The 27,116-nt window shown below is 43.3% G+C and overlaps 1 protein-coding gene across 3 annotated transcripts in view; it reads left to right on the forward strand.

Annotated features, from left to right (window-relative positions):
- Nucleotides 1–27,116, forward strand: part of MCC (MCC regulator of Wnt signaling pathway) — a 498,291-nt gene that overhangs the window by 273,652 nt on the left and 197,523 nt on the right. For all 3 annotated transcript variants that reach the window (XM_075325006.1, XM_075325007.1, XM_075325008.1), the window contains one exon: nt 14,614–14,727. In XM_075325006.1, coding sequence (XP_075181121.1) covers nt 14,614–14,727 — 114 coding nt within the window. The remainder of the gene's footprint in view (nt 1–14,613; nt 14,728–27,116) is intronic.

The following is a 27,116-nucleotide window of genomic DNA, read 5'->3' on the forward strand; positions in this document are numbered from 1 at the left end:
TGTGTGGCTTTGCAAATTCCTTCTAATTTACGAGCAGTTCTGGTGCATATTTCTAATCCTGCCTAACCATCCCTGTATCTAGTATCATAGATAAAGAGATCTTTTGAAAAAGTATTTCTAAAGATCCCATATGATATGCTAATGAGCGCAGGGACAAGTCGCTAGGGTGTTAGTTCCTGTGCTCATTCTGACCCTCTTAGCATGTTGGCTCGCCCATAGAGGTGTGCTAACATACTAATCAATGCCCTTTGCCCAGCGTCATCAGCAGTGGCGCGCGTACCTGTGTCCGTCGTCACTGCATCAGACACCAGGCAGTGCGCTTCACCAAAAGTCACTGCACTTCCGGTCATGTGCACTATAAAGCCGGGTGTACGTGTCCCGGCTTCAGAGGGGTCTAGTGCACATGACTCATGCACACTGCCTGGTGTCTGATGCGGTGACAACGGACACAGGTACGTGCGTCACCCCTGATGACGCTAGGCAATGGGCAGTGAATATCATGTTAGCACGCCCCTATGAGCATGCTAACTTGCTAAGAGGGCAGAATGAGCGCAGGAACTAACACCCTTGCAACTTCTCCATGTGCTCATTAGCATATCATATGGTATCTTTAGGCTATCTGCGCACTAGAAAGTGCATTTTTCTTGAGAAAAAAATGGACCCTATGAAAGAATCCCGCACCCACGGTAAAAATCACACCCGCGATTTGCCGCGGTTTTGCTGCAGATTTTCCGTAAGTTGGTCCCCGCGTTTTTACCATTATCTATGGAAAAAACCGCAGGTACCTGCGGAAAAGAAGTGACATGCTCATTTTCTCAAGAAATTTTCTCAAGAAATTCTGCAGAAAGAATGTTCTTCAGAAAAAAACGCAGTGTGCGCACAGCTATTTTTTTTTCCCATAGGTTTTGCTGGGAAATGTCTGCAGAAAGATTACAAACATTTCTCAAGAAATTTCTGCAGCAAAACCGCGGGTAAAAACGCAGGTAAAAACGCAGTGTGCGCACAAGGCCTTAGAAATACTTTTTCTAAAGTCCCTATGCGTACGACTAGATACAGGGATGGTTAGGCAGGGATTAGCAATATGCACCCAGAACTGCTCGTGGTACTGGGTGCATATTGCACTTGACACGGTCACTTTAACGTCATACAACCCAGAAGAGCTGTGGACTGGTCAGAAGAAGAGAAACCATCTTCATCATCAGCATGAGAAGGCAGACAGAACACACAGCACTGCAGACAACTTACTGCTCCTGCCGTGCTGTATAGCATAAAGCATGATTAACAGCAGTGTTCGCTGCTTAGCTCCAGGATGACATGTCAGTTGTGTAACATAGCCAGCATCTAGTCTGTGAGGAGCGGACACCGCTCTTGAGCTCACCCTACACGCTCCAAACCCCGTCTGCGATGTTACTGACATTTTAGGCAAGAATACCAGGGGGAGTCAGGCCTGGGATAGGTTTTTTTTTTTTTTTTAAATATAAAGTCCACTCCTTTTTCACACTGTACCCCTTTCTGCAGACAACTATGGTTCTTCTCCTGAAGAAGAAGGTTGTAATGGCTTTAAAACTAGTTGAATAAATACCACATGTTTCCACTGGTGTGTTCTGGAACTTCTTTTGGGAAGTCTTCAGCAGCTCAGAGTGAACACGTTCTCTGTCCCTTTTCTGAACCAAAATTAAAGACATATTTTCTTGCAGTCCCATGTAACACCACAAATAACTCATGTGGTACATCTTTATGTAGTAATAATGTCATAGGTGCTATACAAAGATTTTTGTGAGATTATAGAATCTACACAGATTACGCAGCACACCATGGTCAAACTCCCACTGCCCACACCAAATACAAAGGTATCATAGTCCTAATAAATTCAAATTCAAATATGCTTTATTGGCAGGACCAAAATACAATTAGTGTTGCCAAAGCAAGAGAAATACAGTAAGTGTGGTGGGAGGGGATCAGGGTTATGGGGTGTTGGGGGCACAATTTGGGCTCTGAAAGTCCCTTTAGGGGCCTTATGTTCCCCTCAGCTTATGACATGTGGTGACATATTGGGCGGCGATCTCCACCATTGATTCCTCTTCCCCCAGTAAGAAGCAGAGTTTCATGTCCTCGTCCATGATGATGGCAGCCCCCAATACAGCGGTGGATTCCGCGTCTGACAGCCCACAAAGCGTGTTCCCTCACACATGTGCTACTGAGGAAGGTCCACATAGGAACAAAAACGTTTTTGTTACGCACATGAATAGATTTTTCTTCAAATCATCTTGGGAGTGCCTTGTATACTTCTCACTGTTTGGCTTTGGAACCTGAAGTGCACCCCAATATCTCCTAGACGCATATATAGGAAGTGCCATTCTCTTCTTGCTAAATATCTTGAGCCAGACTCTCACAGGTGGTTTGAGGTGGTACAGTTGTCTTCTGATGGCGTAGAAAGTTCTGCACGCTTTTCCTTTCAGGGCTTCTGCTGCTTGCTTGAGGCTCCCGTTATTGCTTAGCTCCAGACCGAGGTAGGTATAGCTGCTGCTATAAATGCAGTTAAAGTAATCCTTAACTTGTCAGATGGCAGAACACTATTAACATAGCCATGTATCACGTCATCTGACAAGTTATGGTTTGCTTCATGTGTACAGGATCAGAACCAATAACGGCACAGGAATCCAGCATCAGAACAACCGTAAGTACAGAAATACATCACCAGAACTACCAGCAGTACAGAAATGCAGCATCCCAACATAATTAGTACATTCCGCATTAAAACCATCATCAGTACATAAATACATCACCTGAGCCACTATCTGGGCAAGTATACAGCATTAGAACCATCAGTACTTGAATACAGCACTTAAACCACCATCAATGCATGGATACGTCACCAAGCTGAGTACAGCGATCAATTGCAACGTCAGGTCAGCTCCATATACATTTATGTATCCTGAACCTACAACTTCCAGTATGTTCTTAACAATGGTAAGGAGATACTGGGAGTTGTGGTTAACAATTATCCTCAGACTGTGGACTTTTCATGGATGACCCTTATTAGCTAACCCTAACCCCCACACTGCCACCTCCCCATACTGTCCTCTTACCCTAACCCCCACACTGCCACCTCCCCATACTGTCCTCTTACCCTAACCCCCACACTGCCACCTCTCCATACTGTCCCCCTCCCCATTTGTACTGGCTAGTCTCTGCACTGTAAAACCTTCTGTCATTGAAAGACACAAATACAATTGACAGCGGGGAGCTGGTGGTAAATATGTTCTCTGAGCTTACTGTTGGTTTAACAACCAGTTTAGATCAGACGAGAGATGGTAATCATACCTCATGGCAGAAGCGGTTTGATGGTGCATTCCTGTTGACTGTGCCCGGGGCAATTGCCCACCTGCCCTCCCTAGTGATGCCCCTAGGTTTGGACATATTTGTTGTATTATGCCCTGCAGTGTGAGTCGATCCTAACGTGACACAAGTGCTTGGCAAACCAGTTGTGTATCAATATGTTTTGAAGTGTTGCAATAAACTGGAATACGCCAAGGGAATCCGCACAAGCCCGTAGATGACAGACAAGAACCGTGCATGTGTTCCCTTGTGATGTGATGGTATGGAATAACATTATTCTTTCCATATGTTGCTGGGTGTTGTAACCTGTGCAGCACTCACACCCTGCCATTATAGGTCTCATGTGACTGGTCTTATCAGAGCACCGACTTATTGATCAATTTATATCTGGAACATGCAGATAATTGAATTCATTTTTTACAGCAAGATATAAAGATTTGATAGTTTTACGTCGTCTGTTCCACGTTGCGCTGCACGTCAGATGAGTGGACTTTACTTTGTTCTATTTTCTTTGCTAACCGATTTCAGGCTAGATGACTGCAATTTCAAGTTATTGTTTCCGCTGCTGTCTGAGAAATGGCCAGAGACGCCTCATTTCACCGGCTGCATTATAAAATCACCTCTACTGTGGTATTTTCACAACAGACTGAACCACGATAAAGCATTAGAATAGCAGTGAGTCCAGACGTGTCCCTTACTGGATGAATCGATGATTGCAATCATTACCAGCTCTGTTTATCACTGAATACGCGATGGAAAAAGACAATTTATAATTTAAGAGCAATCTTCTGTAAAGCAATTGACAAAGAGTCTCATAAAATAAACTGTCTGATGATATCCTTCCCCAAAATTTCTCAAGCATAAAGGCTAGCCGCTGATTAAGACACATGGCTATGCAGAGCGGGGCATGAAGATATTATTTTTCATATGTGTAAGCCCGCTGCTATCTCATATTGAAAAGTGTAATGTTAGGATGATTTTCCTACTGAAAATAGACCCGTCCCTAGCGCACGTTTAGGTTTATTCACTTCATTTCTCAGTGCTGATGCATTTTTTTTATTTATTTTTGTTTTTAAATATTTGATATGGGGTTTTTTTTTTCTCATCTACGATATTGCTGAATTACTATTGGTGTCTATGGTGTTTTGCCTATATGTGGTATGTGTAATATCTATATACTCGTATTAGACCTCTAATTGTTATGGTGCATTGTTTACATATATTTGGTTTTTGTTTTGCACCTTTGCTTAGTATATATGATGTTGCTTATTGTACAGCAGGTGAAATAAGATCGCGGGGGGAGCAGATCGGGATGTCGGGGGGGGGGGGGTTGGGGGGAGCAGATCGCGGGGGGGGGCACGGCAGGGGCTATCACGGCAGCACGCAGGGGCACCACGGGAGCGCGCACGGGCTGCAAAGTGAGCACAGTACTCACGTGCAGCAGCAGCGGTGACCTCAGCTACGGCGGCGGCGGCAGCAGCAGCGGTGGCGTGGTACCACAAGTACCAGCCACTGCACGCTGCAGACATATTGGGGGAGGGCTCGCAGACCAGCACAGGCCTGGGGAGGGCGGCCACCGGCAGATCAGACCGCCCCACTGCACACTGATTGGAGCGATTGCGCGTCATAGCACGATCGCTCCAATCAGTGCTGCAGGGGCTGGGGGCGGCATGTTTGAGGTCCACCTATGATATGCTGCAGCAGCTGCGGCATCTCATAGCTGGATCTCACAGGATCGCACTAATTCGGGCATTATTTTTGCCGAAATTAGTGCGATCGATGTGGTTGGCGGTTCAGATTTGAACAGCCAATCACATCGATCGTCGATAGGGGGTGACGATGCCGCCCCCCCTGGGGTCAAGCAAAGGTCCCCTGCTGTAAGAAACAGCAGGGGACATCATTTGAAAGCCGTTGCTATGGCCACGGCAATCAAATGAAGTTTAGGCAGTAAAATTACGTCCCTGGTCGTTAAGTCACGTTAAAATAGGACGTAATTTTACTGCCCGCGGTCGTGAAGGGGTTAAACTGTGACCAGTGTGATGGACAGAGCTGGAGAATCACATACCTCTACCTGTGGGTGTATCCGGTTGGGTTTAACAGACTGTTAGTTTTAGAAACAGAGAGAAGAAGCCTGAGAGTGCTGCACATGGAGGATGTGTGCTGGAGATCTCAGTCTGTGTGATGACTGAAGAGAGACTCCTGGAAATCAGTCCCGGTGAGGACTGGGGAAAATACTGCAGCCTGGCTGGAGAGGGCTGGAGGCTGCAGGAAGCAACCACATTGACTTGTGTGCGCTGGCTGGAGCCAGAGTGTGGAGAATCCACTATGGACATTTAATTGGACTGGAAGCCCATGGTATGTGGATGTTATATTTTCCTTAGCAGTTTATGTTGAGTCTAATAAATAAACTGCTGTGTTTTATAAGAGACGGTGATACCTATGTTGCCTAAGCTGCCTAGCACCGCTGCAAGCGAGTGAAACCCCCGGGTTGCGGTAAGCAACGTTTACAATATTAAACTTATGGGTGATTTCTGCTTTTCTAGCACCTCAGTGGCTCTACCAATATTGCATGGCACCTGCAAACCACTCCAGCCAAATCTAAACTTTTTTAATTAAAAAAATTGCATGACTGATGTTGATTGAGAATGACTGAAAACATCAATAGCACAACCCCTATGACCGAGACGCAAGATATGAGATACCTTCACCTAACCAGAAGTCTTTTTTTAAGATAACTACATGGTGTTTTGGGTTTCTTTTGGTTTTTTTGGGTTTTTTTTTTTTTGGGGGGGGGGGGTGTTGGGAAAGGGGGGTAGGGATTGTTAGTAATGCAGATAGCATCATTTAAAACACATACTGTCCAGTTTAATATCGAAAAATGAGGGGACTGGTTCCCTTTTAAAGTGGTTTTGCTACTTTTTCTCCCGCAGCACAAGTTAGGTGACGTCCGCCCAACGCGGTGTTCAGTATTCCTCAATATTTATGACCTGTGGCTTCCCCCATACTCCATCTACTGGTTGACATCTTTCTCTGATGCAAAGTATAGTGAATAAGCAATCAATCAGCCATAGGAGGAACACAGAAGCTGGACATTAACAACTTCCAGGAATTATTTTTATATTTTCTTTTACTTACTATTTATTAATATTTGGTACTAGATGAGTTGTATTACGGTAGAAATGATGTTGTGTGAATTTTCCTAATCCGCACCGAAATTATGCACCATCAAATCCGCTGTCTGTGTAATCAGAACCCACGAGAAGTATAAATAACAATAACCAATAACATCTAGAAACAAGTGGAGATAGATTTATATTTTTTTTTAGGATTCTTTCGACATAGCCTGGTTATAGCGATATCTCTGACAGATTCTGGAAATTTACCAAGATAAAAAAGCCACTTAAGATGCTTGGCAGAGGTTTGATGTGTGAATGGCAGAGATGCCACCAGTTATGTTACAGGGCTGTGAACCAGGAAATTTGATGTGTACCGGCCATCTAACTCACCTTGAGCCTTTGCCAATACGCTCCCGTATAGTATTATGCGAGTCTCATTAATGATTCACATTATAGTACATTTTCTTATTGTAATATCTATCAAAGAAATCTGAGACCTGTGTAATTTTGCAGGCGTGTTTACGTGATTTATTTAACTTTGCGGTGAATGTTTTCCGGCTGGTTTATACTTAACATTCTGTGCGGGTAGAGAGGCCAACGCCACATATCCCTCACTTAAATCATGCTAAAGCACTAAGTGATCAGAATCAATCAGTGTAACAGCATCCCTTGAAATGCGATTCCATTCTGCTTTTTCATCCAATATTGTTACAGTATTATCCAGGGATGTGAATAAGGTATGCAGGTTATACATACGCTAGTGATTTGTCTTCACATAAATCACAGGAGAGACCGAAGCCTTGATCTCCCATCTATTAAATACGCCATCTATATTTTAGAAAGATTCAGACCTATTTTCCTCTTCCAAAATATTGAATCTAAATTATTAAACCTTTTTCTTGATACACTTTATCCAACATATCAAAACTCCTTTAAAGCCATAGATTGATCCAAAAGATACAATGAACATTTTGTAACCCAATAATGTTCTTACAGTGAATGTTTCAGCAGAAAACAACCTAATTTTTATAGATTTTTTTTTCTCGCGATCACTCCTCAGGAGTACACCTCTCACTTTCCAGGCTTGCTGGTGGGATGGAGTCGTTATGCTCCTGAGTAATTGACCCTTCAGACAATTGGCCCGAACTTGTCACTAAGATTTTGTAAGTAGAGGCAGCTTAGCTTCTTTGTCATCGGAGAAGCGCAGGGAAATTATAGAAAACCTTAATTGGATTTTTTATTTTCGATAGCGTACTTCTTCCAATTGGGTCTTCACTTATTCTAGAATTGATTTCCGTTTTCTGCCCCTTCTTTCCAAAGTTATGCCCTCTGGTAACAAAAAATGCATATTTCTCCTTCAATGAACTAAATGTTTTCTATCTACAGAACTGTTTTGTTTTTTTTTCTAAATATATTTTTATTTTTTTTCTTAAGATAGCAATACAAGTGTTGAGCCAATAAAGTAAACATTTTCAAACATTTGCAAACATATAAATTCAAACAGTAATAGTAATTTGCAGAATGTATGTATGTATAAGCTGAAATATACATCTCGCCAAATCATTTCAGAATAAACAAAATTTCATCCAAAAGCCCCTGTCACATTTAACGACTTACCAGTGATCCTGAAGACGATGAGACCTGATAAGGATCGCTGGTCAGATGTCACACAGTCAGACCTTACCAACGATGCAGTAACTATGAGCGACCTGTATAACGAAGAGCGACCTGCATAGGAGGTCATTGTTAGGTGTCAAACACAGAGATGTGTCCTGCCCAGCAGGACATCACCTTTGAAAGAAATGGTCCGGACCCTTTGGCAACGACTAACGATCTCACAGCAGGGGCCTGATTGCTGGTAGGTGTCACACATAACGAGATCGCTGGCAAGATCGTTACTGCGTCACAGAAACCGTGAGGCAGCAACGATCTCGTTAGCAATCTCGTTGTGTGTGACGGGGCCTTAAGAGGCATCAATCTCCAGCTTCCCCAATGAGCCACTCACCTACCCCATGTGGTACCATGTTGAATCTTTAAAAATGTGACTTTGTGAAATATCTCATTTATAGTACAATATGTGTCAATAAAGGCCTTCCAATTTTTGAAATATTTAGATATCCGATCTTTTCTTTTCTTCGGCAATTTGCCTCTCTAAATGCAATAAATATTTCATTTGTTCCAAGAATTTGTTAAGCAAAGAAGTAGTAGGATTAAGCCAGTGGTTAAGTAATAGCCTTTTTGAGAGAAGCAGCACCACATGGAGGAGACGAGGCACAAAGGGTCCTCTGCTCGTTCTCTTATTTTCCGACCAGTAATGAAACATATCCAAGGTATGTGTTAGATTGAACTTAAGGGACCATATAGTTTCAATCAATTTAGTAATCTTCTCCCAAAATTCTGTTGACCGTGGGCACAACCATAAGCCGTGTAACAAATCAGTAGAGGGAAGTTTGTATTTCGGGCATTGAATGATCCTGTCTGGTTTGAGAGGTAGCCGGAAGGTCAAAAGCATAGATGGCTCTATGCGTGATTTTATATTGTGTCTCCCTCCATTGTTCGTTAACTACAGAACTGCTTTCTGGGCCCAGTCAAATATTTTGTTATGTCAGCAAGTCAATAACTTTTTATTTTTTATTAAGTTTTATAAGAAGGATTACAAGTAAATAATAAGAGAAGCATGTAATAAAACAGAAAAGAGTTAATGAGATGTTTGACAAAGCATTGCTGCAAAACAACCAAGTAAGGCTATGTGCGCACGTTGCGTAAATTCATGCAGTTACGCTGCGCTTTGCAGCGCAGCGTAACTGCATGCGTCCTGCGTCCCCTGCACAGTCTATGGAGATTGTGCAGGGGCCGTGCGCACGTGGCGTCTCGGTGCGCAGCGCTTCGGCTACTGCCGAAGCGCTGCGCAAAAAGAAGTGACATGTCACTTCTTTCCTGCGCTTTGCCGGCAGCTCCTGCTCTGTCTATGGCAGGAGCTGCAGGCAGAGCGCATGGAATCGGCGCTCACTACGGACATTTCTGCAGCGATCTAAAGCGCACATGTGCTCTTCAGATCGCTGCAGAAATTTCTGCAGGCTAGTACGCAACGTGCGCACATAGCCTTACACTGTCTTGCTCGGTATTGGTAAGGATCGGTGGGCCATGCACAGTAAAACATAAAGGAGTGTCAATTGTGTGATATAATTAGCAATCAACTCGAAACCATGAAAAATTAAAATATTTCACAGACCAAAATATGGTGACAATTTAAGTAAAGGAAACCAATAACTTTGTAAACTTAACTAAGTTTCGGGAATTCTAACCTTTTAAGAGTCCAGATATGTTTGATGAATTATGTTTTTTGGATGTAGATGCCAGACATCCCAATACTTCATAAACTTTTTAAAGAAAGTCAAGTTTTTATTAAGACATTTTTATTGGTCCATTTTCATGGGCCGAAATTATGTCCATTGAACAAGTGATGAAGAAAATGCTCACTCCCATCGTTGGCTCATGTAAAAGTGCCACTGATCAGCTAGCGAGCAGGAAATGCTCAGCTGATTTGGCAATTTATGCATTCTTAAGTTATCTTTGTTGATGGCACATCTCCCTGTATACACTGGAGGTGCTGCTGACAGTATGCATTCATGATTTATGGAGACAAACCGTCTAAATGCATCTTTACTGATGGTGTTTAATTTTGGCAAGGCATCTGTGTGCATATGTAACTGCCTACAATTATGTCTAAAGGGATTGTGTATAATCTCTAATGTTCATGAGCTCACTGCTTCTCTGCTGAATTGATGGCTCAGAATAATGACGATCACTGGTCCGAACTGTGCTCAGACACTGGGAATACATCACATAGGAAACACTGAGGCTGGTGTATATACATCACTTAGGAGACACTGAGGTAGGTGTATATACTTCACATAGGAGACCCTGAGGCTAGTGTATATACATCACATAGGAGAAACTGGGGCTGGTGTATGTACATCACTTAAACCTTGAGGTTGGTGTATATAAAATACATAAGAGACACTGAGACTAGTGCATGTACATCACATAGGAGACACTGATCCTGGTGTATATGCACCATATAGGAGACACTTAAGCTGATTTTATATACATCACATATTCGACACCGAGGTTGGTGAATAATCACATAAGAGACACTGAGGCTGATGTACATCACATAGAAGACACTGAGGCTGGTGTATATATATATTACATAGGAAACACTGAGGCTGGTGTATGTACATCACATAGGAGACACTGAGGCTGGTGTATATACACTATATAGGAGACACAAGCTGATTTTATATAAATCACATAGGAGACACTGAGACTGGTGTATGTACATCACATAGGAGACACTGAAGCTGATTTTATATACATCACATAGGAGACCTTGAGGCTGGTGTATATACATCACATAGGAGACACTGAGGCTGGTATATATTCACCATATAGGAGACACTGAAGCTGATTTTATATACATCACATAGGAGACCTTGAGGCTGGTGAATAATCGCCACATAAGAAACACTGAGGCTGGTGTATGTACATCACATAGGAGACACTGAGACTGGTATATATACACCATATAGGAGACACTTAAGCTGATTTTATATACATCACATAGGAGACCTTGAGGCTGGTGAATAATCACCACATAAGAAACACTGAGGCTGGTGTATGTACATCACATAGGAGACACTGAGACTGGTGTTGTATATACATTACGTAGATGACTGCTTCTTTCATCGTTGTGACTGGAGCACAGGATCCACAAAGAAAGTCCTGATGCTGGCTAATGCATAATGTATGAATGTAATCAATCATTGCGTTTGCTATAGCGAATGCTGCAGACACGCACTCTGTCTAGGGAGGACTTTTAGGGCCAGCAGCTGGCAAAATAGGTTCGGCAGCCCAAGCACTGTGGTCCCACTGAATCTGCCCATGCATTGGAAGAAGTGACATTGCGGGGAAACTGGAAGTTCCCCAGGCCTGGCATAAACAATCACTTGCTTATATTTCTATGGATTTTTCTCCTTTTCCTAGTCTATATTGATGTCTACATCGTTGTGTTGCATTTTGATGATTTACTCCTAACCTCATGTGGGGTTTCTATAGACCAATGTATCGACCAAGTTTCCTGGTTTCACATAAGTTTTGTTTTTTTTTCCTCTATTTTTTGGGGTCAATGTTTTTATTTTTTGCAGTGTGTTGGATTTATTTGGATCCATTTGTTAGTTTTATAATCCGCGTTGCATCCATTTTTAGGACCATAAAATATTCACCTCTCCTATCTAGTAAACCGTAAAATACAAAGCACAAATACAGAGCGTAAACGATCCGGTCTCTATTTGGAATTTAACCACCTGTAAACCAGGTTTAATCAGCAAGGGCCACTAGAATGGAGTTGTCCAAGTTCCCGGCTGAAGACGAAGGGGTTGATTGCACAGAAAAAAATACTTTTCATGCTAAAGTAATACATCACATTTACTCTGATTGGATGTGCTCAGGCCTCTGGAACAACAAGATTACCTGAATAAATGTCTTTTCTGATTGCTTCACATGGCCATTTTGAGATAAGTGTCTTGTAAGGAGCACTGATGCCGACATCAGATTCTACCTGAATCTCATACAGAGCAGAGGAAAAAACCTTCCTTTCCAGCCGCAACCTCATCTGACAAATTAATCTAGTTATAAGGGAATCTTCCTGAAGGCCACCACCTGCTATCTCATGGGAAGATGTATGGTGTGTTCTCATGATCGGGGCACTATTAATCAGCACTACAATTATGCCCTTTAAAGAGAATAAAATAAAAGTTTTGGTGCAGGGAAAGAGTGAAGGAAAGTTCAAGAAGATACTTGATGTAAAGGTTGTCATAGTTAGCTGTACGTATGGCCGGCAGCGATCACTCCTGACTCCATCCCTCAAACTCGGCACCTCCCAACATCTGCCATCGTGGGAACGTCAGGACACCTTCATATGTATTAGATTATCAGCAGATCCTGCTAATATCAGCAGGTACGGCCAACACAGGTCTCAGTTATGTCCTATTTGTAGATTTTGAACTGATCAGGCTGTAATCTCATCAGATGTCTGGATTTCACTTCTTGAGGATTTGCTGAATAAATACAATATTACGTGGATAGAGAATGATATATCATTTTATCATCTCAATATTGTGTTTGTTTCCTACCAACAAAAATTGATGAATCCTTAATTCCTAAGAATAAAACAATCCTGGCAGTGTCACACAATAAGGCCAAATTCACAGATAGTCTGCAAGAAATAGTGGCCCAACGCCTACATGTCTGTGAATGGGTCCGAGTTCTGATCCAATAGAACCGGACACCATGACAAATGTTATTGAAAAGGCCTGTCCAGATGAGTACTTCACCAAGTGTACATGTGGGCTAAAAAGTGCAGCTGTTTTCTTCCAAATTTTAGATGATGCTCACCTATTCAAGTCTATGGGAGCACAAACTAATTAGGCTACAGTATCTGCATTGCATCCGATTTTCACAGATATATTGCCATTATTTACATAGGAAACTTGTATTTGGTTTTGTAAATTTTTATTTAATCTTTGTGTAAAAAAACGATACCATGAGGACATTTTAGTTTTATGGTTATTGTTGGAGTGCATTTAAAGTGAACCTGTCACATGTATAAATACTGTTATCCTGCAGGTATGGAGTTAATCGCAGGTTAATAGCTTTTTAAACCTGCCCATTAATTGACACTTAAAGGGAACCGGTCAAGTGTAAAACATAATTAACCTGCAGGTATGGGGTGAATCTGTAGGCTAATAGCCTTCTGAACCTGCCTGGCGCCTGCACATTAAGGACCAGTCACACTAAGCAACTTACCAGCGATCCCAACAACGATAGGGATCGCTGGTAAGTTGCTAGGAGGTCGCTGGTGAGATGTCACACTGCGACGCTCCAGCGATCCCACCAGCAACCTGACCTGGCAGGGATCGCTGGAGCGTCGCTACACGAGTTGCTGGTGAGCTCACCAGCAACCAGTGACCAGCCCCCAGCGCCGCGTGGAAGATGCTGCGCTTGGTAACTAAGGTAAATATCGGGTAACCAACCCGATATTTACCCTGGTTACCAGCGCACGGAGCTACATGTGCAGAGAGCAGGGAGCAGCGCACACTGAGCGCTGGCTCCCTGCTCTCCTAGTTACAGCACACATCGGGTTAATTACCCGATGTGTGCTGTAGCTACATGTGCACAGAGTAGGGAGCAGCGCACACCGCTTAGTGCTGGCTCCCTGCTCTCTTAGCTACAGCACACATCGGGTTAATTAACCCGATGTGTCCTGCAGCTACATGTGCACAGAGCAGGAGCCGGCACTGACAGTGAGAGCGGCGGAGGCTGGTAACAAAGGTAAATATCGGGTAACCAAGGACAGGGCTTCTTGGTTACCCGATGTTTACTGTGGTTACCAGCCTCCGCAGAAGCAGGCTCCTGCTGCCTGCACATTTAGTTGTTGCTGTCTCGCTGTCACACACAGCGATCTGTGCTGCACAGCAGGACAGCAACAACTAAAAAATGGCCCAGGACATTCAGCAACAACCAGCGACCTCACAGCAGGGGCCAGGTTGTTGCTGGATGTCACACACAGCAACATCGCTAGCAACGTCACAAAAGTTGTTCGTTAGCAGCGATGTTGCTTAGTGTGACGGGGCCTTTAGACTCCATTGTTGGGAGGAGAGGCAGTTTATTCCTCCAGGCAGAGTTCAGGTTTCAGTCATGGGGGCGGCGCTCAGTGTGTGGAGAGCGGCAGCCTTAACCGTCCACCGCACTGACTGACAGCCGCTCAGCATTTGAGGTGGCTGTCATTCAGTGCGGGAGGGGGGGTTACAGCTGCCGCTCTCCATCCACAGAGCGGTGACTGAACCCATGGCTGAAACCCGAATGCTGCCAGGAGGAATAAACTTAATTTCCTCCCGGCACTGACGCTCAATGTGCAGGAGATAGGCAGGTTCAAACCGCGATTACCCTGTAGAGTAACACCATACCTGCAGGTTAAGAGCGGTTACACTTGACCGGTTCCCTTTAACTGTAAGAAAAAAAATAGTTCTATAAGAAATGGAAAATAACACAAAAAATTAAAATTCTTTCTAGTGATTGTTGTTTCCCTTCTTTTCAGCTCCATCTAGCAGCCCTGGCTTCCTTGAAAGGAGACATAGTGGAGCTAAATAAGCGCCTTCAGCAGACGGAGCGGGAGAGAGACCTACTGGAGAAGAAGCTTGCAAAATCCCAGGTAAGTCCTCACATTCCACATCTGCAATCCGGGTCTGTGCATTAAGAAAGGAATTGTTCTAAAGAATGAAAAATGTTCCTTTGTTTTCCACTGGAATTTAATTAGCTAATTACACAGTGTGTTATGAATTATGTAGAAATCCACAAATATGATTCCACTGGGGCTAAGGAGAAAGCATTATATTACTGCGTCCTCTGTGTGCAACACGCTCTAAAGGACAATCGCAGAAATGGAGCCTACCGTGTGATTGCTCCTCACTGACTGATTTGTGTTGCTACAATGCTTTTCCCTAAAAACCTTCTGTTCCATACACAGCACATGGCTATCCTTTTTTTTTTTTTGTGTTTTTTACCATATTCTCCTTAATATATACTCTGCTAGGGCCTCATTCACAGGTATGTGTGTCATCTGTTTTGTTTTTTTTTGTTTTTTTCCACGGATACAGCATGTACCCATTAACTGTATTGCTATTGATATGTCTGTGTTTTTATGTAGATTGTGTGTCTGTGCAAACCTCATGGAAACATGTCCATTGTTTTTGGCCATCATGGATGAAGAAGGCCAATACAACTCTATAGGTCCATGAGAAACACATACAGCACATCAGCCTGTCATGTATATGCTATATGTATTTAACATGGAAAAGTATAGAAGAAGCCTTGTCATTTATTTATCCATTCCTAGAAAACACTGATTGACGCTGAGATTAGAAATAGACACAAGGGTGACACTCAGATCCAAAACACCATTATCACTTTTTCACATACATGTTTAAACTCCACCGTGTAAATGAGGTCCAAGGCTGATTCAGATGTTCCTTTTTTTTCCTCATACACGAAAAAATTAGACCTATTTCTCATCAGTGTTCTGGATCAGATTTCAGATTTTTTGTCATTGTTTGGTCGCTATGTTAATTTTTTTAACATCAGACGTTCAACAGTTCCATCAACTTTGTCTAGGGGAAGCCGTCATCATGACCTATTGGTTTAATCAGTTTTTTGTTTTACTTGTATTTAAATGAAAGAAAAAAATAGCAATGTTTTGTGTTTTTTTTCCCCCCATGTCTCTATACTTATAAAAACGAAAATTAGTACTTTTGCTCTGGCCACTAGATGTTTTGGTTTTTTTTTAGATTCATTCTTCCTGTTGTTTCAAGGACAGTTTTCAGCGGTTTCCTTATCATCAGAGGACTTATTACAGTAACCCGTAACACCTTTATACACAGCTAACACAGGATCCACTAATCACGATAGGTGATGATACACCTGTCCCTGCTCCTCCCTTCACAATGACCTTTGCACACACTCATTAGATGCTTTATTACTAAAGACATGAACATCAGCCACAATGAACAATCATGTGCACAGCTGAAATATGAGTGTAGAAAGCTTCAGTGACCAGTGTAAAAATTACAAGATTACTATTTTTTATTTTTAATTCAAATTGAAATATGATAAAAAGCTAAAAAGAAAAAAATACATTTAACAAAATTACCGTATTTAAACAATCTGTCAATGTTAGATTCCCTTTTAAAAATGGACTGCAAATGGAAGACTCCTATATGGACAGACTCATAGATCTTTTGTATGGGTGATTTTGATCCATGACTGATTAAATACAGACGTATCCATAATCTATATGCTGACATTGTCCGCAAACATACAGGCGTGATCAGCCTCATAGACTATAATGGGTGTGGGACCTATCCATGAAAACATATATAGGACACATATAGGTAAATTGATGCCTAGCTAGGAGGCCAACCTGTTTCGTAGGTGTATTAAACACCTAAACTCTCTCATCCACTCACATGGATCCCAACTTTGCCCTTTCAGCTCTGGAAACATTTTGATTTCCAATTCGACTGATTGGGGAAGTACCGTAGTTTTAAGGCCCCATTACACGCAACGACATCGCTAACGAGATGTCGTTGGGGTCACGGAATTCATGACGCACATCCGTCCTTGTTAGCAACGTCGTTGTGTGTGACACATACAAGCGACCAATAACTATCACAAATACTCACATAATTGTTGATCGTTGACACGTCGTTCAAATCACAAATATTATTGATGGTGCTGGACGCAGGTTGTTCGTTGTTCCTGAGGCACCACTGATCGCTACGTGTGACACTCCAGGAACGACGAACATCACCGTTCCTGCGTCCTCCGGCAACGAGGTGGGCGTGACTTTCCTTCGGCTGCTCTCCGCCCCTCCGCTTCTATTGGACGCCTGCCGTATGATGTCGCTGTGACGCCGCACGAACCGTCCCCTTAGAAAGGAGGCTTTTCGCCACCGACAGCGACGTCGCTAGGAAGGTAAGTATAGTGTGACGGGTGCTAGCGATATTGTGCGCCACGAGCAGCGATTTCCCTGTGACGCCCAACTGACGGGGGCGGGTGCTTTCACGAGCGACATCGCTAGCAATGTCACTGCGTGTAAAGCAGCCTTTAGTTGTGATTCTGCCCAAATATTTAATTTAGAACATCCATAAAATGCCCCAATAGTGGTGTAAGCTTGGCCTTACTGACTGTGGGCAGCAGAGTAGAGGAGCTGCACATAGCGAGTTACTCCTTACTGATGGGTGTATCCTCGTTGGGTGAGCTGCCGGCGGACGTCCTCCCTCTTACATTACAGCAGAGTGGAGATGCTGCACAAAGGGAGTTACTCCTTACTGATGGGTGTATCCTCGTTGGGTGAGCTGCCGGCGGACGTCCTCACTCTTACATTACAGCAGAGTGGAGGAGCTGCACATAGGGAGTTACTCCTTACTGATGGGTGTATCCTCGTTGGGTGAGCTGCCGGAGGACGTCCTCACTCTCACATTACAGCAGCCTCTTGTAGTCCACGTCGGAGTTTCATAAGATTTGTCATTCTGAGGAGAGTCTTGTAAGATTGTTGTGTGAAATAGTTTCTGAGCAGGAAGGTGTGTCTGGTAGAAGAGGTTACTGAAAGCCGCCCATTGTGTCTTATACACTGGCATAATTAGGATTATCTATCCCTGCCCAGGAATTGCATATCACACCTAAGCCAATAAGTTTGCTATATTTTTTTTTTTTCATTTTTTCAGAGAAATTCAGTGTCTTGTGAATCCTGCATAAACGTAATTCCCCTATGCCACAAAGTAATTCAGTGACCTTGTAAAGAGTCCTCTGCCAGGCAGGCGGAGAGGGCAGCACCATTCCCACAAAGATGGCACATGCTGAGCTCAGAATGTGATCCCAGCCCTCGTGTGCAGAATGAAATCCAGTGATTCTGGACGTTACCGATACACATGGGTCTCAGGCAGGGTATATAGATTCAGGGAATTGTGGACTGCAGTGCTGGAGAACCGCATGACTGTGTAGGGAATAGACCGGGGTGAGCACTAAAATACTCCAATGCTCGTTACTAGATTCGAGTAGATCAGATACTCAGACAGGCGCAACTCGAAGAAGGAGTATAATGGAAGTCACTGATTGGCAATTCTGGTCTCCGTCCACATACAGCTGACCATGCACAGAGCAGAAGGGAAGATGGGGTTATTTTCTTTAGTTCGTTTTGGTCACACTACATCCGAAAACGTTGTTTTATCCCCCGGGAGAGCCATTTAGAGACTGTAATTAGCTCCCTGGGGTGCCCGTGGCCCTCATGCAGTGAAGCAAGCCTATGCATTGTGGTCATTGTTTCATGGACGAAATATAAGAGCGGCCATGATACTCGGTCAAGCACCACGATGCTCGATTGAGTAACGAGCAGTGCCGAGCACTCTCACTCATCATTAGTTGTGACATGGAAGTAGTGGGTTCTGCAAGACTGTATCTTCATCCTATTCTGGATATGGTATCTACATTCTTCATTTCCTAAACTGTAAAGCTCCTAGAATATTCTGACCACACAACCTGTGAATAAGAAGGTTGTAAAATCTGCTTTATTGTTGGTAGTCATTGTAATATGGGGACACAGTATACACTATAATGCCATTGTGTTTTTCACATGCTTTACTTAGAGTTGGTCCGGCCCCTAAAATTTATTTTTTAAATCTCTATCCTTGCACCCTAACCACTTTTGTAATTTGCTTTATTATACATTACCCTACACTTCTCCCCATCTAACTAAACCTAAAGTGCATTATATCCGGCAAGTGATAAAACCGTATTTTAATCCTGAAGAATTTAGTCCGGATAGAATTTAATCTGGATCAGCAGCCACTAGGTATCCTTTTCAGTGGATACTACTAACGATTCTGAAGTCTCCTTGTACTTGGTATCAGGACGCATTAGGCTGCAGCACTGTGTCATTGCATAGTATTCACAAATCATTGTGGGCACTGATTTAGCAGGTGCTCTATAATGGGAAACTTCTCAACTATCCTGGATATAGGGTTAATCTGCAGGTTATAGACTCCTTTCCATCAAGTTTATTTTTTTTCCTCACTGAACCTGTGTGCATGTAGTGTAGTGAGTGTGTTAATATACTCGTCTACTGCCTCTGCCTCCGGTATCCAGCCCCGCTCTGCTCCTGACCGCTATACAGGCTGCCCGGCTCTCATGTGCTCTATGCATGAGCTGGAAATCTCTGTTACAATGTAAGGCTATGGAGCCCCGTTCTGACGCTCTAGAGACTTGCATTGTAGAAGCCATTTCTGGGTCACACACTCTTCTCACACTTATGCACAGAATAAAGGGGTATTCCCATTTCCAAGATCCCTTCCCAGCATGTATTGGCTGTAATAATAATAATCGCAAATGCCGTCAATTAGAAATGCAGTGTAGTTCTTCTGATTTGCTGTGTCTCTTACCTCATGTGCAGGGCATTGCAGTAGCTTAGGTATCCATGGCTATGATCACTAACTGTCATAGTCATGGATACCTAAGTTAGTGCACTGCCCTGCAAATGAGGTAAGAGACACCGCAAATCAGAAGAACTACACTGCATTTCTAATTGACGGCATTTGCGAATATTATTATAACACCCACTACAGTACATATTGGGATAGGATCTTGGAGATGGGAATACCCCCTTTAAGTGGGAAAAATAAACTATAGGGAGTTCATCTTTACTAGTGTTCTAAAGCTGTGGCATCGCTGCATTGAAAACCCGGCTACCAGTTACAAATTAACTTGATCTCTCCTGGCAGTCCCTTGGAGACATGCAGAGTCACCACTCCATGTACAGTGAGCGGTGGCTGTGTGCATGCCTTGGCACATTGACTGACAGCCGTCTCTGTAGTGTATCTGTGCAGAGCCTGCTATCACTCAATGCCAGGGCAGGCTCAGAGGCACCACTCACTGTACACTGAGCGCTGACTCGGCACTCCTCTGGCTGACTGGCAACGGCTGCCGGGAGGAATAAAATTCACTACCTCCCGGTAGCCATACTTTTAGCATGGTAGCCCCCACAGCTTTAGAACGATATTAACCAGCAGGTTAACCCCATATCTGCAGGTTAATCGCATTTGGGGACATGACTGGTTCCCTTTAACACTATGAAAGATGCAAGTTTAGGGACTTAAATTCACTTGTGTGATATAAAGTGATGATTCTTTATATTGTGCAAAGTAAATAAAACAAATGTAAATACAGTGGAACCTCGCTTAATGAGTAACCCAGTTAGCGAGTATTTTGCTGAACGAGCAAAGCTTGCTGGAAATTTGTAACTCTGTTTCCGAGAAAGCTTTGCTGTACGAGCAAAATACTCACCGCACACGCTTCCGGTTCAGTGTATCCACCGCGCTCTAACCCGCTCTTGCAGTTCTCACAAACACACAAGCATGCACAAACACACACACAGACAAGCACGCACACACACACACGCATTATGTTCACCTTATCTTCCGTTCCCTCACCGGCCTCATGGAACTTGTAGTCCGCCCATACACGCTGTGTATTGGGTAACCATGTGACCGATGCCGACACTTAAGCTCCCGGAGTAGCGACTGACAGGGGAAGGTCCATCCTCGTCGTGATGGTTACCGATACATATCCTGTAGGGACGAGGGAGGAACTTCCGCTGTCAGCCGCTACTCAAAGGCAGCGCGCTGGCCAATCAGAGGCAAGCATCTCCTGTCTTTGACGTCAGCGCGCTGGGAGCGGAAGTGTCGGCATCGGTCGCATGGTTACCTGATACACAGTGTGTACGGGCGAACTACAAGTTCCATGAGGCCGGCGAGGGAACGGAAGGTAAGGTGAGCATAATGTGTGTGTGTGTGTGTGTGTGTGTATGTGTGTGTGTGTTTGTATGTGTGTGTGTGTTTGTATGTGTGTGTGTGTTTGTATGTGTGTGTGTGTTTGTACGTGTGTGTGTGTTTGTACGTGTGTGTGTGTTTGTACGTGTGTGTGTGTGTGTGTGTGTGTGTTTGTATGTGTGTGGAATGGGACATTTAACAGGTTGTGGAACGAATTGTCTGCATTGCAATGATTTCCTATGGGAAATCTTGCTTTGCTGAACGAGTAACTTGGTTTACAAGCACACTCCCAGATCGGATTGTTCTCGTTAACCAAGGTTCCACTGTTTAGATTATTAGAATGTGGAGTTTGATGCACATTCATTCGTTGTGATCAGCTATTCCTCTTTATATTATCATTGGGGTCTTTTCTGTACCCTCTACTCTAAATCAGACCTCTAATTGTTGGTCTCCAGTTCTTAGCTCCATATTGTGCCTTAGATCCCTGTGCTTTTGCACACCTCCATACTGCATACATCTCTGATCAGGTTACTACCAGTTTAATGACCCTGCTTTATAAGGTTTCCCAGTGTTCTGTTTTGGGAAGCCTCTTTCCAGACCTCCGAGGAGCTCCAGCGTTCCAAGGAATTGTATTAGGGGAATTCTGGTTTAGTGACTGTCTTCAAGTATTGATAAAATATTCTTTATACCCGTTCTTGTATGAAAACCTCTTTGTGTATTGACTATAACAATATTTATTTACTCTCCCCCATATTGATGTGTGTTGGCTGGAGGTGAGCAGATTTACTTGTGTGCGCTTCAATTTCCTGTACCGGTGAAATTATTGCTGGGTGTTTGTTATTGCTTTGTGTTAGAAGAGAATACCTGCTGTTTCCTATTGCAATCATCACATGTGTGGGTGTACACTGTAATAAATCTCACTTCCGACAGAAATATACTGACTGCTGTGGTTTAATAATGGGCGATAAGTTGGGTTTTTATAGGGTGTACAAGGCCATCGCAGGAAAGAAGTGCAACATTCATCTTCGGAGCTGTCAGACCGCATACCTATAAATTATTACAGAAGCACGACCCGCAGTAAGTTGGGTTTTTACTGCCGATTGTGGAGTCAAATGATGTCCTGTCTCTATTAATCTTCAGGTCACCACTTTTCTCTCAATGTTATTTGTAGGTATAGCAATAGGCTGGCACTGAACGTGATGTGTCTGGAGCGCTCAGACAAAAGAGAACCCCGGTGACTAGTGACATTTCAGCAATCGCGTGTAATGGCCGAGGACAATGCCATGGGCTAAATTTCTTCTCTCTGTTTAGGGCTTATGCTATGTGCATGGAGTCTGTACCGCTGTTATATTCCCCATACCCAGGTCGCAGTCCCTAGAATAATGCCAAGTACTGTCAGAAGGATAATACCGTAGGTCCATGGGCGAAAGACGTAGTCAAACAGATCCGAGGCTGCAACAGGCATGTTAGGCAGGACTAAAATTAGTGTTGGATCACAGGATCAGAAAGGCAGGCTGGGCTCGGTACATCCACAAACCTGAGTTAGGCCAGATCAAACGCAGTGTATCATAGAAATGGAAATAGGGGAGACCAAAAAAAAAAAAAGATATAGGTAAACAGAATTATTGCAGTTTTTCCATTTACGCTATGTGCACACAGTGCGTTTTTATTGCATGTTTTTATGCGTGTGTGTGTGTTTTTGCATGTGTTGCAGTTCCTTCAACACTTTTGCAGCGTTTTCTCACCCCAAATGTCTGTGTCTTTTTTAACTTTAAACTTGCCAGATTAGTAATGAGAGTGTCTGATGGTTTCCTCTTCTTACTAACCCCTGAGCTTGATGTGAGCTGTAAATTTACAGCTGACATAAATCCCAAAAGTGTTACCACTGCACCAGGGCAATCGGGAAGAGGTGGGCAAAGCACCAGAATTGGAGCATTTAATGGATGCGCCTCTTCTGGGACAGCTGTGGGCTACTATATTTAGGCTGTGAAGGGCCAAGTAAACATGGGCCCTCCCATCTTTTCTGCTAAGACTGATTATTCATTTTCAAAATTCTCCATCGTTGGGTAAGATCTGTATTCAGTGAAGACAGATTATTACATTGTGACAATAAGATATCCGATTTATGTAATAAAAGTTTTATAGAACAAAATTAAAATGATTACTTTTTAAGGCTTTTTTTTACTTTTTACCTTACAAGCATTTCAGACATCATGATATACAGCTTTATTAAATCATCAGAATGTAGGATTGTGCTGCACCATGTTAACAAAAAAAACCCATAATATCTTACAGAAACAAAACTATAATAGACAGAACGGTCATTAGTAAAATGTGTAGAAATGATTAGAATTAGGCAGGGAAGTCTTTGTGTGGATTTCTAGAGCAGGTTGTGCAAAAATGGTGGGATAGTTGTGTTATGTCATCATCACTGCTGAAAAGGAATCTGTTAGCAGGTTTTTGCTACCTCATCTCAGAGCAGCATAATGTAGACAGAGACCCTGAATCTAACAATGTATCACTTAGACTGGCTGCAGACAGTATTTTAACACCAAGTTTTTAGGTTTAACAATGCAAAGGTGCCCCTGCCCAAATCAGGCTCTGTATGTACAATGTCTATAGACCGTGAGGAGCTAAGCCGGGAGCATGCCAGACTAAATGACATCTCATTGACCTAGTATGGCAATTATGATCTCCTGACGCTAAAACAATAATTTCAGGTATACAACTGCACACCATGTGATAAGAGACATATAGTTGAAATCTCTGTTAACCCCTACAGCATGCTGTCAAATTACATAGCCAAAACCTGGTGACAAATTCCTGTTAAGGTTAGACTTGCCTTGTAACTGTTTTTTTGCATTTTTCTTTATTTCATCGCATTTTACCAATTGAATAGAAAGAAAATCTTAATGGCAGAATTAGTTTATCCTCTGGAACAATTAGTGTTTGTGAGAACCTATTAATTATTAATTGCTGCACAGCTGTAAGAGCGGACCTCGTGCCTTGTTATATTAGGCGGCATTAATATTATGTGCTTATTAAACCACCAGCAGTTATTCTTTGGACAGTGCTAAAATCTAATCAGCCATTTGGGACTGCAGAGTGCTAGTCAATGTGAGGAGTGTTGACAGAACATTTTGCAAACATGTCATTTTCCTTCATCCTTACACATAATATAATCCTGATAAGACGTCTCCCAGAATAACAATTAGTGCACATCTCTGTGAGGCGTCGGGCCTTAGGACTTTGTAAATGCCCATTCTCTACGTGGTCCCATTTTGCTGGTACATGTAGCCTTATTTTCGGGATAGGTGCTCATATCCAATCAGTGGGGCTCCGGCAACCATCAAACCCCCACTGGTCAGCAATACCTGTGAGCAGCCACTAAACAGTGTGATCAAGCGGCGGTACTCTCAGCACATTTCTTAAAATTCAGTGACTGTTGAGCTGGTATGCTGATACCATGTATTGGACCCCCACCTAAAGGTGTCTTATCAATATCATTGTAATGGACGGAAAACGTCTTTAACATGGATCTGTTACCAAATATCAACAGTACATACCGCAATAAAGTCTCTTAATGTGCTGACTTAACAAATCAGTCAGCCAGTATATTCCTCCATTAAGGCCTAAGCCACACGGCGAGAAAATCGGTGCGAGTGGAGTGTGATAAAACATCGCATTCCCCTCGGACCAATTCTAGCCTCTGTGTCAGCGCACATGAGCGATTATTTTCTCAGCCCTAATCGGACCGAGAAAACAATTGCAGCATGCTGCGACTGTAATGCAAGACTCTTTCTCTCGCACCCATTCAAGTGAATGGGGCGAGAGAAATATCTCACTGCACTCGCAGTACACCGGTGTACCGCGAGTGCAGTGCGAAAATGGCAATAGCCGACTACGGAGGAGAGAGGGGGAGAAATCCCTCCTTCCCCTCCTGAGTGCCGCCCCCCGCAGCTGAGGTCTGCTCACATGATCGGACTTCTAAGGTATAAACTCAGTCTATGCCCCAGTTTTGTGATTGACAGCTCCTCAGTGTTCCTCCTCCCTGCTGCTCCTGAAGTTTCTCACTGCTCAGTACAAGCTGCAGGGTGGGTGGGAAAAGACTCAATACATTTGGACCCGTGAGTTCTCTCACTATTTAGATTGACTCCTAAAAAGCTAATTGTAAGGTCCATATTATATACATTAATTATTTTGATGTATTGGGTTTACTGATTAGTACACAGGCCTCATCAGGTCCAAAAAATATATTTAATATTGTACTCAGTTGGTATTATGAAATGTGGTGACACATCCATGTGATGTATGGTATCTCATGAAGAGAGCCACTGTCTATATGCCCAGTTAAACCATGTGGAGGGGCCCTACACTTGGTTGGTACCCTTCCCCCCACCCCTCCTGTAAGACAGAACGCAGTAGAGGCTCATATTTTGATGGACTTAAAAGGAATCTGTCACCACTTTGACCTTTTATAAACTGTTAATTTGGGTTTACAGGTTATAGAATACTGAAAAAGCCATACCTTTTACTGGGGCCACACGGGGCACTAGTGTGATCCTCGCATGATACTCGGTTCCCTCTGGTAGCACAGCGGGAGCTGATTGTCATGCGAGTGTCCCTGCGACTGAGGTCCGACTGTGCGAGCGGACCTCAGCTGCGGGGGGTGGGCCTGCACTGAGGAGGGGAGGGAGGGATTTATCTCCCTCTCTCCTCTGTAGCCGGCTATTGCCATTCTCGCCCTGCACTCATGGTACACCGGTTTACTGCGAGTGCAGTGCGATTTTTCTCTCGCACCATACACTTGAATGGGTGAGAGAGAAAGAGTCTCACATTACAGTCCAGCATGCTGTGATTGTTTTCTCGGTCCGATTAGGGCTGGGAAAAGAATCGCTCATGTGCGCTGACACAAAGGTTAATATTGGTCCGAATGTAATGTGATGTTTTATCGCACTCCACTCGCACCGTTTTTCTCGCCGTGTGGTTTAGGCCTTTGTCTCCTATCAGATGCTTTGTTGTTGAAATATCATCATCTTTAATCACTTTATGTAAATATACTCTTCCAGGCTGTGGGGCAGTTGCTGCTTGGAAGATAACTCCGTCTCCACAGCCTATTTTAAATAAAAGGTAAAACAAAAAGCCAGCACCAAATGTGCACTTCAGCACTAAACATTCCAAACTGTACTTATTGTAAAAATTTTGAGATTTTTGGCAAAAAATTGCAATTTCTTGAGCTGCCTCGCCACGTCACGGCAAATCTCATTTGAAGCAGTCCTACACTAAAATATTTTTATAAAATGTGCCATACGGCCTCACATATGAATAGTAGAACTGCTCTTAGCAGCACTCACCTGGTCTATTTCAATCCCGTACCCATGACTGAGTCATGGCTGTGGGCGGGACAGGTCCAAGCAAATGCTGCATGAAGTAAATAGCCTGTGGACAAGGCCTGATGACTTAATGTGAACAGTCACCAACCATTGGTCGGTGGCTGACCTCCACCTTGCTATGCACCCCAATTTGGGATGTATTCCATCTGTCTAGATTTTGGCGGTTGGTGACTGTTCACATTAAGTCATCAGGCTTTGTCCACAGGCTATTTACTTCATGCAGCATTTGCTTGGACCTGTCCCGCCCACAGCCATGACTCAGTCATGGGTACGGGATTGAAATAGACCAGGTGAGTGCTGCTGAGAGCAGTTCTACTATTCATATGTGAGGCCGTATGGCACATTTTATAAAAATATTGTAGTGTAGGACTGCCTCAAATGAGATTTGCCGTGACGTGGCGAGGCAGCTCAAGAAATTGCAATTTTTTTGCCAAAAATCTCAAAATTTTTATAATAAGTACAGTTTGGAATGTTTAGTGCTGAAGTGCACATTTGGTGCTGGCTTTTTGTTTTTTTTTTTTAAATAAAAGGTGCATTACCAGTGTGATGTGTGATGGCCGCTCTATGCTCTCACTACTGAACTGTATTTGATTAGAACTGGCACATCTGCAGGTTCCTCTGAGCTTCATTCTCCATCTCACAGGCAGACAGTGCTGCAATATTGTTGCAATAAAGCAGAGCTCAGGTGAGTTGCAAAAAATGTTTTTGCAAGAAGTCAAATGTAGTTTCTGCTGTTCTGTGTCAGTTACTTGTCTCACACTGGTAACAACCCTTTTATTTAAAATAATCTCTGGAGGCAAAGTCATCTTCCAGGCAGCATCCACCCCATA

The sequence above is a fragment of the Anomaloglossus baeobatrachus genome, chromosome 1 (genome assembly GCF_048569485.1).
Source record: "Anomaloglossus baeobatrachus isolate aAnoBae1 chromosome 1, aAnoBae1.hap1, whole genome shotgun sequence".
NCBI classification, from domain to species: Eukaryota; Metazoa; Chordata; class Amphibia; order Anura; family Aromobatidae; genus Anomaloglossus; species Anomaloglossus baeobatrachus.